The sequence below is a fragment of the Plectropomus leopardus genome, chromosome 4, assembly GCF_008729295.1.
Source record: "Plectropomus leopardus isolate mb chromosome 4, YSFRI_Pleo_2.0, whole genome shotgun sequence".
NCBI lineage: Eukaryota > Metazoa > Chordata > Actinopteri > Perciformes > Serranidae > Plectropomus > Plectropomus leopardus.
In genome coordinates this window covers 35,234,715-35,248,354 of record NC_056466.1, presented here as the reverse complement: position 1 = coordinate 35,248,354, position 13,640 = coordinate 35,234,715, and the positions used below count along the sequence as shown (strand labels likewise).

Here is a 13,640-nt window from a genome sequence, read left to right as displayed (position 1 = left end):
TTACCGGAAAATTAAGAGTATATATAAGAGAAATTTCAGAGAACGTTGCTGCATGAGGCCCAATAGATCATTAGATAAAATGCATGAATCAGTGTGGAAAAAATAAGTGAAACGTGTGTTATAACAATGTGGGATTTTCTGGTTTTGATCAGGGTTAAAACAAAAAGAAGCATCATCAGACGGCACACCTGGTTAATGGGGTTAATGTGTGACTCTCTGCCAATTACACTTTGACCACTGATAGTTCTCCTGATAGGACGTCTGTCTCAATGTTGTGGTCCAGTGGTTGCCATGGTGACGCATTCCCATGACAACTGTGTAACCTGAGCCACCAGTCAGACAGGGCAGGTAACCGTGACGATGTGAACGGGTCAGGCGGCAGGTGTGTGTGGAGGCAGGGCCAAAAGAGAGACGAAACAAGAGCAAAGTTGAAACAAAGACAAAGAGAAAGCTCTGACACTAACGAATGAGTCTGTGAGATCAAAACAATAAGGAAACCATGCTGGAGGAAGGAAAGGAGACTCAGGACTTTGAGGCCGAGGACAATGAGGACGATGGGACGTTCACCAACATCTCTCTGGCAGATGATACAGGTAAAACTGCAAAAAGACTATTTGGCAATTATAGTTAGCCCTTTTATTATCTTCATCTGAGGAAGCAGTCAGATCACTGACATGTTAGATGAGATCTTCTAAAACTAAAATGCTGACTTTCTACATTGTTAAATCCCTCTTGATGTGTTTTCTGTAGAGAATTATCCATACAAATTGCTTCACTCTTCATAGATAAACTAATTATGGAACATGCTTTAGGTGTAAAGTGACTATTAGACAATCTGACTGTTAAAATATCTACAGATTTAATGAAAATGATCAGTTTATTATGTATGTATTTTTCTGGTATGAATGACAGTTTACGTGACCTACAATTAACCCTTTGAAATCTGAGCAAACTGGCTGGATTACTTTCAAAAACAAGGAAAGAAGGCAATGAGCAACTTAAGAAGAAATGATCCCCAAATTGAAAGGAAATTAGCGAAAATAATAATAACAATAATTCAGGAAAATTACCTGAAAATTTTCCCACAATGTTTTTGAGATAAAGCAAATCAATGTGCTCAGGGTTCAGAGGTTTAAATACTTGTGGTGTCTAAATGCAGCGCAAGAAACATGATGTCTGTCCAGGTTTCAAAGGGTTAAAGCAGTTGTTGTAATCATGCTAGACTGAACAAAGGGCCCTGAGGCGGAGACAAACAGCTTGTAAAACCAGAGTGGCTATGTTGGTGTGTTGTGCTGTGACAGGACTGAGGTGTGGTTCCTACCAAAGTTGCATCGCTTGCTTTTTGGGATTCATTCTGACTGCACAAAAAACCCCACAAACACCTGCTAACATCTGGCTTTTTAATGCAGTGGGAAAGCGTACCATCAGCATTTTTATCTGGGTCAAATGACTCTACGGTGGCCACCGGCATTTATCCCTGTAAGCTCTGATTGGCATCAATGGACACATAACACGATGAACGTGATAATTTCAGCTCCTCAACTGGTGAAATGCAATGACGCGCCATCACTATTAACCGACAGTCTCAACCTAAGCAGCGCTAAAACATAGATTCAAATTAGACCTGGAACACTCTGGATGCGCGAGCAGTGTGTGACGGCAACCTTACCGAACTGCAGCATGTTGGACACTCACAATGTTCACACAGGCTGCGTTGCGTGGTGGCTGGGATGCTTCTGTAGGGCTACCCGCTGTTATGAGTACTATATTTCCACTTTTACATATTCCACTCATTCAAGAAGTCATGCAAGCTCCTGCATTTTCAACAACACCATCTACAATTATTTCACAATGGAATGCCTTGTGTCAACAACTGATGTGATTCTGTTGACAGAAGCGTTGTCAGAGGGCTTTTATTTTGAGACTGAAACAGGAAAGTTTGAGTAAAACAGATATATTTGTTATTCCTCATCTCTGTGACAGATAAAGGCATTGAAACTGTAATAAAAGGCAGCGTAGAGTCAATATAATTGACAAAACACCATTTTCACAATTTATTTTTGTTTGTCTAGATGTGCTGCAGCAGACAAGCAGCTGAGATGCGCCTGACCAGTGCTGCTCACACAGGCAGTGTGGCTGCTCTAACTTGTTAACGTGGGTGCCAAACAAACTCAAAACCCAACAGGATCTGCTATGCTCAGGTGCTGCTCATGCAGGCAGTGTGTTCCTGGCGTTAATATGCCCCAAGTTTGAAAGAGAGACTCAATAAGTACAAGATATAAAGAGAAGTAACAGCCGTAAAGTTTTCACAGGCCTCCCTACTGCTTTCTACTGTTTACTTCTTCAAATATATACGCTTGTGGTGTTCACACTGACAGCGCTGTAGCTGTGACGCTTCTTCAAGGCTCCCTGCTGCTATGAGTGCTGTATTCCACATTCATAAGCATAAATTCCACTCATTTATGAAGTTGTGCAAGCTCCTGCTGTCAACAACACGGTCCTGTAAATATTTCAAAATAAAATGCTTTGTGTCAACAACTGACAGAGACGTTGTCAGAGGACATTTATTTTCAAACAGAAGCAGGAAAGTTTGAGTAAAACAGACATCTTTGTATTTCCTCATTTCTGTGGCAGAGACAGACCTCTGAACTGCAGTATCAAGTGTTATAAAGTCAATATAACTATCAAAACACTATTTTCACTGTCTATTACTGCTGACAACCATGCATGGAATGCAGAAAAAGCGGCAAGCCACAATTTCTCTTAATCTGCCAAGGCTGACAGGCAACTGAGACCTGCCTGACAAAGCGCTGCTTATGTAGGCATTGTGGATGCTCCGACTTGTTAACATGGGCACCGAATAAAACAAACAAATTTGGCACTGCTCACGCACTGCTTCCATGTGCAATGTGAATCAGGCCTAAATCTTTTGATGACATTATGGAGTTTAGATGGATAAATCCATAAATCCTTCCATAAATCCTTTGCCATTATCTGTTGAGAAAAGTTCTTAAAGTGTTGGACTGCTTGCACACGCAGCTTTTCACAGGGTGACAATCCTTGCTTGAGAACAATGTAGCCTTTTGAGGATGCCTGTTCATACCCAGGCATAACACTTCAATCTGTTACTGTTATTACTCTTTTAACACTTTTTATAAGTTTTTATTTCTATCTACGTAGGTTTGATTTTTTTTATTACTAAATTATCTTTGTAATGAAACTGTTACCACAACAACTGTAATGGTACAATACAACATGTGTGTAACTTAATGCATAAGCTAAATCACTTTTTGGGTGAAAAAAAAATAAAGTAACACTTACGGAATGCCGGTTTTAAATTAGTCTTCACTGGTTTTGCTCTGCATTCTTCTTCATGGCCTTTGGAAAGTGCACTTTATAGAGTAGGTCTCCATCAGATGTTCTGACTTGTGGTCGTTGAGTGTTTTCATCGTAAAGCATGGCAGCCAGGTAGAGCCTTTAATTCATAAATAAATCAAAGATGTATATAATTACAACCTTGTCACATTTCTTAAGTTCTAAGTCATCACAGCTACATTTACCTGCACAGTATACCAAGAAAAGGAAACACAACATTTTTTGATGCTGCAGCAACGAAGTGTGATGCTGTGAAAAGCCTCCAAAAATTAAGTCTGGTGGTGGGGCCTCAGTTTAGCGACATCTTTCAGAGTCCTCTTGTTAGTCAGCACCTTCTCCAGCTTGTAGAATGCAGGAGTTGCTAAAAAAAGACATATATTATACATACATTATATGTATACATAATATTGTAGACTTTACAATACAGTAAAATACAAATTAAAAATGATATTATTTGTGATCTAATAAACTGACCCAATAAGTCTGATTAACATCAAAGAATATTTTTTGATATTCTTGATATGATTTTGGTCAGTATATGAACAACACACCTGGTGCCAGCCGTTTAATTTTGTCCTTCGTTTGTCCTGTGTTTTTTTTTTTTTTTTTACATTTTTTAAAAAAAATTTAAAAACAAATTCACTATGTGTATAAAACAATCATCACAAAAGTGTTATCACTGGTAAATACATCCTGTTTTCTAACACCATCATGGTTTAATGTATCTATAGATGTTATATTTTTACAATGTTAGCACTAGTACATATCCCTCTTCCCGAACACAAATGAACAAAATATCATAAAACTTAGATGGTCTCATTCACTTAGAATCTAACCTTGGCTTCTTGGAGGGGGGGTGGGGTGGGGGGGGGGGGGGGTTGGGGGCTAGCTAAAATGCTCCCACATTTTAGCAGTTAATGTTAGCTACTCGTAAATTAGCAGTTAGCTTTAGCTGGTAAATGGTAAAAGAAAAGCACAGAACCTGACTCGTCACGCAGCAGCGCAGTGCAGTGACCAGGTGAACTGGATTGTGATGTGATGTCACTTCAGGAGCGATTTCTAAACGGCTTGTTTCAGCACAGCACTACACAGTACTACAGAGCAGGCATGCCCACAGCTGAATGATTGGGTAGTCTTATTTCACACTTTGTGTGTTTGGCAGGAATAATACACACACACTGAACAAGTGAGTTCTTCATAATAGGGCCCCTTTAACTTGTTTACCTGTGGTGTGTTTGTGTGTAGTACTTTATAGACTTTAACCATTTGAAACCTGGAGCGACATCACTTTTCTTGTGCTTTCAGATACCTTTCATAATTATTTAAACCTCTGAACCCCAACAAAATTGATGTGTGGTGGTAAAGCTAAGGAAAAACTGTCAGGTAAAAGTCTTGTACTTTGCAGTAATTTCTTGCTATTTGGGGGTCATTTCTTCTTTCTTTTCAAATTGCCTTCTCCCCACGTTTTTTAATGATTTCTTAATATATATTTTTTCATATTTATTTTTCAAAGAAATCGAGACAATTCACTTTAAGGTTAATAGTACCTTTGAGCGCGCTTGCGCAATAGTGGCTCCCCCTGTCGGTCGGTGTAGTTCATAGGTTGTAAGTTGTAGTCCAGTCTCTCACATACGGTGACGTCGCTACCATCTTCATCATCATCACCGCCGCCTCAGAGCCTGTGTGTTTACAGGGTCACTCCGCCACACGGAGCAGACATTTCTCGCTGTAGGTGAGTTAAACGCCGACATGTAGCGGTTGTTTTGAGTAAGAGAATAATAAGTGGCGAAATCACAGGCAGCCTCTCCATTAACATCTGAAGCTAACGCTAAATATTAGCTAGCAGCTGCAGTTAGACTGTAGCGTTAACAGTTAGCAGCACTGCGAGCCGTTTCACCTCGCTTTTTATCAAATTTATTTTGTCAAAGAGTCACTTCTGAATATATGAACAACTAGAGGATGTTGCTGCGGGTTGCTGGTGCTGAGACACTGTCCTCACAGTGTGCTGAAGTAGCGGCTCCGTGGACGTAACGTTGGCTAGCTACACCGGTACATAGCTCACATAGCTAATATACACGCGTCCATTATCGGGCACATCCGCCCGTGACCCTGCTTTTGCCAGTTTTTATGCCCGAAAAGGTTACTGACAGTCTCCGCATCGATCAACCCTCCGTGTTAAAATACATCTAACAATGTTTTTGCAAGCTAAGCGACGGTAGTGATGACCATACGTTTTTTTTTTGTCTGTTTTGGAGTATGCTTAATTTGTTTACGGGCAGCTGTGTTCGGACAAGCCAAGTCTCGATCGTGAATGAAGATATGACATCAAACATTGAACCACGCGAAAGATCAAATGATAAGCAACAGAGGGCCAGAATAAATAAAGCAGTGTTAGGTGTAACAATGTGCATACTATGTGGCTGTCCGATAATAGAGCTGTGGCTCTGACTCGGAGATGTGATGGACCGTAATAAGGCGTTAGTAGCTCGTGTATTTGTGGCTGTAGTGGATTTAAGTTATAACCCGTGTAAGATTGTTGGAAAGTGGACAGACACAATAAAGTCTCCACACATCTAAAGAAGCGTTTGGCTCCAAGCAGGCATTTCCGAGGTCCACTTTGGCTGGTGAGCAGTGGGCATCCTGTCCCAGCCTGGCCCTGGGTGTGTCAGCTACCCTCAGCACAACATCACTAAACTTACTGTTTTATCTGACGAGACTTAATGACACTGACTGACAGTAAACACAGCAGGGATTATCACCAAATATTATGTATAGCATCTTTGCAAAGCAAATCCAAGCCGTGCAGTGATGTGTAAAGATTCTGTGTACGGTGTGGTTTCAAACATGTCCCTCACATATTAAAGCGTAACTTGGCTGTTGTTCATCCTAGACCCTTTTTTCCATGTTTTTGTGTCTAAGCGGCTAATGGGAACAACAATTTTTGACTAGGGGTAGACAGATTATCAGCCTGGCCAATTTTTGGGCTGATATTTGGCATTATGCTGTTATCTGTGTCATCATTTTATTGGATTGCTGATAAAATTAATACATTAAAAATGATTATTCATTTTTTTATTTTATTTTTTTCTTGACTTTTTAAACAAAACAAAAAATGCTGTGAACATGCCGTATATGATGTTGAAAGTTTCATTTTTGATTAAACATTTGCTGAAAGTATTTAAACAGAGGATGTAAAGGATGTATGTTGTGAAGGTTCTCAGTCATTCAGGTCATGGTAATTCTGGATGAGACCTGAAACGTCTTCAAGAAACTAAAGATACCTACAGAGAGAGGCTCTTTTTATAAATCATTTGAAACTTGGATTGCAATCACTTTTTTGTGCTGCATTCAGTTGCCTTGCAAAAGTATTAAGACTTTTAAACTCACAGCATACAGGGGAAAAAAACTATGAGCAACTTGGCCAGAAATGTTATCCAGATGTGGGAGAAATTAGGCTATTTAGACATTTGAAAAAAAAGAAAAAGAAAAAAGAAAGCTTACCATCCTTGACTAAACACTTTCCTAGTGGAAGCCTGAAATAACTGTGATAATTGTTGTTATTTCTATGAACACACAAGTAGATAATGGCAGGAATATGTACTGGCTATTGAAATATTCATCATGTTATCAGCAGACCGGAGGCTGCTTTATGGAGCTCATGGTGTGTGTTTCATTCTTTGACAGTGGCCAGTGGATCTGCAGCCCTGTACACGAAACAGGAGAACAAACTATTCATCATGAACTGCGACATAGACGGTACGCCTGCTTCCACACACCTCTAAAGGGCTGCATCATGTCATAATAATGAGATGGTGTGTTGTGATGGTGTGTGAATCAGTGTTTGTGTGTGTTTCAGGAGACATGGAGAACCAGGTGGAGATGGAGGAGAAGACGCGGTTAATAAATCAAGTTTTGGAACTTCAGCACACACTGGAAGGTAACACACACTCATATCACATAGACACACCCCTTCATCTACATGGAAGTGTGTGTCTTGCTCCAATAAAAATCGGCATAAATAAATGCCCAAACCCTCTTTGTGCTCTCTCCTCAGCACCAGAACGTAACTGTCTGTGATGCTGGGGTTAAAACACTAGCTGTGTTTGAAACACTCATTCATTCACTCACTCACTATGTAGTGTGAATTAAATAGGGCACTATATAGGGAATAACCAACAGATTTCAGACACTACGTTGGAATTTTTTTCCCCCGGAAATACACAGCCCCATTGCATTGTGGTATATGGGCGTTAAATGTACGGTACATCATACATATAGTCAAATGTGCTGTGCATTGTGGGTATTTTATAGTGCACTATATAGTGGTTGAAATGAATGACTGAGAATTCAAACACCGCTACAAAATGGCAAACACACTATATAGTGCACTACATCCGTGATAGGGGACGGTTTTGAACACAGCTACTGTCTCCCTCCTCTGCTGCTCCTCTTTCTCCTCCTCTCAGACGCTCTGCTGTCTCAGTAACGTCCTGTGCTAATGCACTCACTCGACCTCTCCTACACTCTCCCTCCATCTCCTTTACACACACTCACAAACACACACACACAAACACTATGCACATAAGCACAAGATTTTCTCCAGTAGATTGGAGTGTTTCCAGCACACGTAGTGATAGACATAAAGACATAATAAAACCTTTGTGTAGAAATATGATTTAAAAAAATGAGAATAGAATACATAGAATGCATCTTCACATAGATAAAACCCACTTGATAATACAGGAAGAATAAAAGAAATAGAATGCACAGAATGCATAACATAAGATGATAATAATAAAAATAATAACGATAATAATAATAATAATAACTTTATTTCTACAGCACCTTTAAAAACAGTTGTTTACAAAGTTCTTTGACAGACAAAGCAAAGGCAAGAACTCTGGGAATAAAAAAAAATAGACATCAACAATCAAGCCAAACAGACAAAAAGGACAGAACAAAATACACATACAAAGGTCAACAAGGATAAAGCAAATTTTTAGAAGTTTTTAGAAAATATAAAAATATATGCAATAAAAGATGATAAAAATAATAAAAGAGGAAATCTAACAAGGCGACAAGACAAGATCACATCAGTGGGGCTAAAATAAAGGTAGGATGATAAAAACAGATGAATAAAGGATAGATGAGCAAGTAGATAAATTAAAATGAGACAAGGGGCTAGCTCACCTGCTAGAGTGTGCCCCCCATATGCCGAGGCCTTTTCAGTGGCCTGGGTTTGATTCCAGCCTGTGGCCCTTTGCTGCGTGTCATTCCTCCTCTCTCTCCCACATTTCCTGTCATTCTACAGCTGGAAATAGAGGAAAAAAATCCCCCAAAAATTATTTTAAAAAAATTAAAACGAAACAAGATTGTAAGAACAGGCCATAAGAAGGATGGGGTACGAATAAATAGAGTAAGAACAGTTAAATGAAAAGAGAAAGAGATTAAAAAATAGAATTAAATAAAATAGAAAATAATAATAAACTAAAATAATAAATAAATATGTAAATAAAGGTGACATCAAATAAAAGCAAGTCTATAAAAGTGAGTTTTAAGAAGTGATTTAAAAGATGTCACAGATTCTGCGGGCCCTCAGGGAGGTCGCTCCAAAGTCGGGTGGCCCTAATGGCAAAGCCACGTTCACCCTTAGATTTAAGCCTCGACTTTGGAACGACCAGGATTCCCCCACCTGAGGATCTAAGGAAGTTGGTTTATATGGGGTCAGCATTTCAGAAACGTAAAATGGAGCAAGACCCATACATGCTTTAAAAGTAATCAATCGAAATCAAATCGAAAGTAACTCCTATATTTCTTGCTGTTTCTGTGATGTTTGAATGTAGTGGACTGAGGGAGCTTTCAATGTGACTGATGTGGGATTTTGGACAGTTAAACAGGATGGTTTCTGATTTTTAGTTGTTCACTTGTAAAAACCTCTGGGCCATCCAACATTTATTATCTTTGAGGCAGTTAAAAACAGCAGCTAGGCTTTTTTGGTCACCAGGTCCAAGTGGAAGGTATATCTGTGTGTCATCTGCATAAAAATGGAAGGAAAGGTTATGTCGCTGGATGATATGACCAACTGGAAGCATATAAATAGAGAATAAAAGTGGACCTAGAATAGAACCTTGTGGTACACCACAGGCAAAACAAGAGGTGGAGGATGAATGGTTACCTATGGTGACCGTAAAGGTTCTGTCTAAAAGATAGAAATAAAACCAACTAAAAGCAGTGCCCTTGACACCACCCCAGGTTTTGAGACGATGGCATTAAAATGGCATGATCCACAGTACCAAATGCTGAAATTAAGTCTAAAAGGATTAAAATTGTGCTCTCTTCTCAGTCAGCAGCTAAAAGAAGGTCATTTGTTACTTTGAGGAGGGTGGTTTCTGTGCTATGTAATGCTCTAAAGCCTGACTTAATCTAATATTTGGGTTAAAACAACTTTCTTTAAAACTTTGGATAAAAATGGGAGCTTAGATATCGGCCTAAAATTACTAAGAATAGTAAGATTAAGATTTGGTTTCTTTAAAAGGGCTTGGACCACAGCATGTTTAAAAACAGAAGGAAAGTGACCAGTTAAAAGTGAGCTGTTAATAATTGCTAAAATACTGGGCCCAACTGTGTCTATAACTTCTTGGTGATATTTAAATGGAATGGTGTCAAGGCTGCACATAGTTGGATTCAAATTAGTTGAAATATCTGATAAAAGCAACATTAAAGTAGGGTTAAATTGCTAAAATATTGATCAATATATCTGTGAGATTGTAAAACATGGTCGGGGGGGATAAGCCTAATGTCACTGATTATATTCATACATTTTTTAAAAAAATGTCTCACTTTAAAATAAAAGTTTAGGTTAGATAAAATTAGGTTAGAATAGAAAGATGCTCTTGCTTCTGTAATTGCTCTTTGGTAATTTTTCATGGCACCTCTCTAAATCTCACAAAATACAATTAACGATTAACAGTGGAGACCATCTCCTCTGTATTAACATGTGAGTTAAAAGCAGTTAAAGAAGCGGTGGTAAAAAGCTCGGAAAACTTGCAGGCAGACGTACAGTTAAAACACGGCGAGAGACCGGTGTACTGTTAATAACAGGTAAAAAAAATAAAACCACACTAAATAAAACCAGCTTATGATCTGACACACAGATATCCTGAGATGGAAAATAAAACCCACTGAGGTAATATTAATAAAAATCAAGCTAAAAAAAGAGTGTATAACATGCATAAAGTTAAGCAACATGCAACATTTGATTTTATTTTTTAAGATTTCTTAAGAGGGCACTGAGTTGCATTACTTGATGGTGAAAACATTTGCACTGAACTAAATGTCATCAACCGGCTTTTTGTTATTAGGACAAATGTTTGTTATGGCTAAACTGAGCCTTTTTAGTGTTTGACAAATGAATCACACATACAGGCAGATTTTTTAGGATGCTCCTGAAATTGTAACTTAGCATCTTCCTTTTTTCTATGCTTTTTTTTTCTTGAAAAAAATAAATAAATAAAATAATGTTTACATCCCATGTTGCTTTCTCCCCAAAACACACTGTATCCTTGAGATGTAATTAACACACTGATAGTCAGTAGGCTTGGGTGGTATGTAATATTTTAACCTTCCTGAAATTTTACTGGGGTATACAGTTTTTCACGGCGATAACACCTGTACACCTTCTGAACTCAACTTTTTCTCAGTCACAGAAGACTCAGCTCCAGTTTGGGAGAAATAAATTCACCAAGTTAAGCTTTACAGCATGCAACATCCCTCTGTCCTTAGACCTCACATCGACTAAGGAACCCCCCCCCCCCCCCACACACACACACACACACAAAAAAAACCCTATAATGGGGGAAAATGGTAGAAACCTCAGGAAGAGCGACTGAGGAGGGATCCCTCTTCCAGGACGGACAGACGTGCTATAGATGTAAATAACAGAAATTACAATAATGACATAAAGGAAAGAGAAAGGGAGAGGGAGAGAGGGGGAGATATACACAGCAATAATGGAAACAATAACATATGTGTGATAGACACAGTGATAGACAGAAAATTAATAAATGCAATTTATGTTGCATGTCAGGTGGATGAATTAGGTGAAGGTGGATTGAATGTGCTTACTAACATGGATTTTAATACATTTTTGACCATAATTTGAGAGAAATATATCTGTTAAATGCATAAAAATGTCTTGGCTCTTTAACTTAAACCTGTGAAAAATGGGAGCATAAACAAAAGTGTTGCATTTAAACTTGTGCTGAGTGTTATTAAATCTACGACAGAGCAGATTTCTTCTTCAGTGATGAGGTTTGTGTTTCTTTGTCTTTGTTTCAGACCTGTCGGCGCGGGTCGACGCAGTCAAGGAGGAGAACCTCAAGTTAAAGTCTGAGAACCAGGTTCTCGGTCAGTACATCGAGAACCTCATGTCCGCCTCAAGCGTCTTCCAGACCACCGACACCAAGAGCAAACGGAAGTGAGGCACACCTCCGAAAAACACCTCAAGTCCCGGGCCGGCCGCTGGGAGAGGAGAGCCGCCACGGAGACATGGAGAGGGCTTTGTTTTCTCAGCAGACCTGGGCGCTTTCTGTTAACCTACCCGAGTCCAAACTAACTATTTAAAACTCCAAAACTGACTGTCCACCGTCCTGCTGCCTTGGAAATAGATCATTTAATGTTAGTGCTGCCCGGGTGTGTTCTGCAGCAGCTTCTCCTCACTGCAGACCAGGTAGATGTCACCCTTTAATCACCAACACTAAAACAGGAGCAGGTCGTGTGTACGAGCTGGTTAAAGGTCTTTGGACCTTGAATTTCCTCTTAATACTCTCCGTCAGAATAGTATCTGTAAATTCTTAGCTCTAGTTTACCTGCTTGGTTTTCAGTTTGAGGACTGCTCTGATTTTCTGTGGTTTTCCCAACGACAGCGTTCCCGTCTGATCCCGAACCACAAACCATCCGCATTACAAACACTGTTTGACCGTGAAGCTCAGCTCAACACTGCTTTATATAATTATTTATTTTTTTGAAATGTTTTCTACGTCAGCCAGAGTTTTTTAGTAAGTCTTGGATGTCATCATGTCTGTGAAGCACGACTACTCCTCCATTTACAAGCTGGCAAACTCGACAGTATTACTGACAAACAAATGTATTTTCATCGCATGTATCAGTCGTTTTAGTTTAAAAGATGAGTATGACATGTCTCTGAATCGATCAGTAAATTACAGACTGTATAAAGCTACTCAGAATTTTTTAACAGGTGGAGACTAGAAAACTAAATGCACTATGAGAGCTCAGTAACAATGCAGCTACAAGCACAGAGAAACTAAAAGTTGTGTTAACTCCATAAAAGTGTCAATCTCAACTAACTTCAGAGATGTTTTTTTGCAAGTGGTTAAATTAATAAATTCCAATGATATAAGATTTCTTTTCTGTACCTCAAACTTTGGGAAACTTTGGCTTGATTTCTTTCAAAAATTTAGGAAGATGGCAATGAGCAACCTCAGAAGAGGTTAGCGAGAAATTAGGAAAAAGTACAAGAAAGTTACCTGAAAATTAATAAAAATAAATAAATACAGATGACATAAAATGTGCTTATAAATGCTAATAATTCAGATTTTTAAAAGCTTTTTTAAAAATAAAATCTACTAACTTCTTGCAAGTTAAGGGACATTTCTTGCCAAGTTGCTCATTTTCATTTTTTCCCCCATAGATACAGGAAATAACATGACAACAGTTCATTCACAGCTAACCACACATAACATAAAAGCACCCCTGTAAATAACCACAGGAAAAAAGAAATAATAAACATTCAAAAATACTCACTTCTAAAACTATCCAGTTATGATAAATACTATGTATTATATTAAAATTTCAGTGTGCAGAAGTGCGGTAGTTAAAAACAATGATTTAAGAGCATTAAAAAGTCTAATGGCAGCTGAATGTTTCAAGAATGTTTTTGAAAGAATTCAAACCAATTTTCTCCGGGGTTCACAGGGTTAAACATGTCTGTAATCCTCAGTTTATGTCATGAATGAGTGTTACAGGGAAATGGTGTTAAAGGAAATGGTCAAATCATGAGTTAATGTATTATTTGTCTTTAACATCCACGTGGGGGAGGGGACTGAGGACAGCAGGAAGTGAGACAAGCAACAAAAAGTTGCTTTTTTTCCTTTAACTGCAGCAGCAGCAAAGAGGCCTGGAGTGCTATCGATCCACTCAGCCAGGACCACAATGCATCACTAGCTGGAGGAGGGGTCTGACTGTAA

The 13,640-nt window shown here is 38.8% G+C and overlaps 1 protein-coding gene across 1 annotated transcript; it reads left to right on the top strand.

The window, feature by feature from the left end:
• The first annotated feature begins 409 nt into the window (after nt 1-409).
• LOC121942585 (short coiled-coil protein B-like) lies at nt 410-12,793 on the top strand. The gene is made up of 4 exons (XM_042485839.1): nt 410-593; nt 7,060-7,131; nt 7,232-7,312; nt 11,713-12,793. Exons 1-4 carry the CDS (start codon nt 500-502, stop codon nt 11,853-11,855), a joined length of 390 nt encoding a protein of 129 aa, XP_042341773.1. The 5' UTR covers nt 410-499; the 3' UTR covers nt 11,856-12,793.
• The last annotated feature ends 847 nt before the right edge of the window (nt 12,794-13,640 follow it).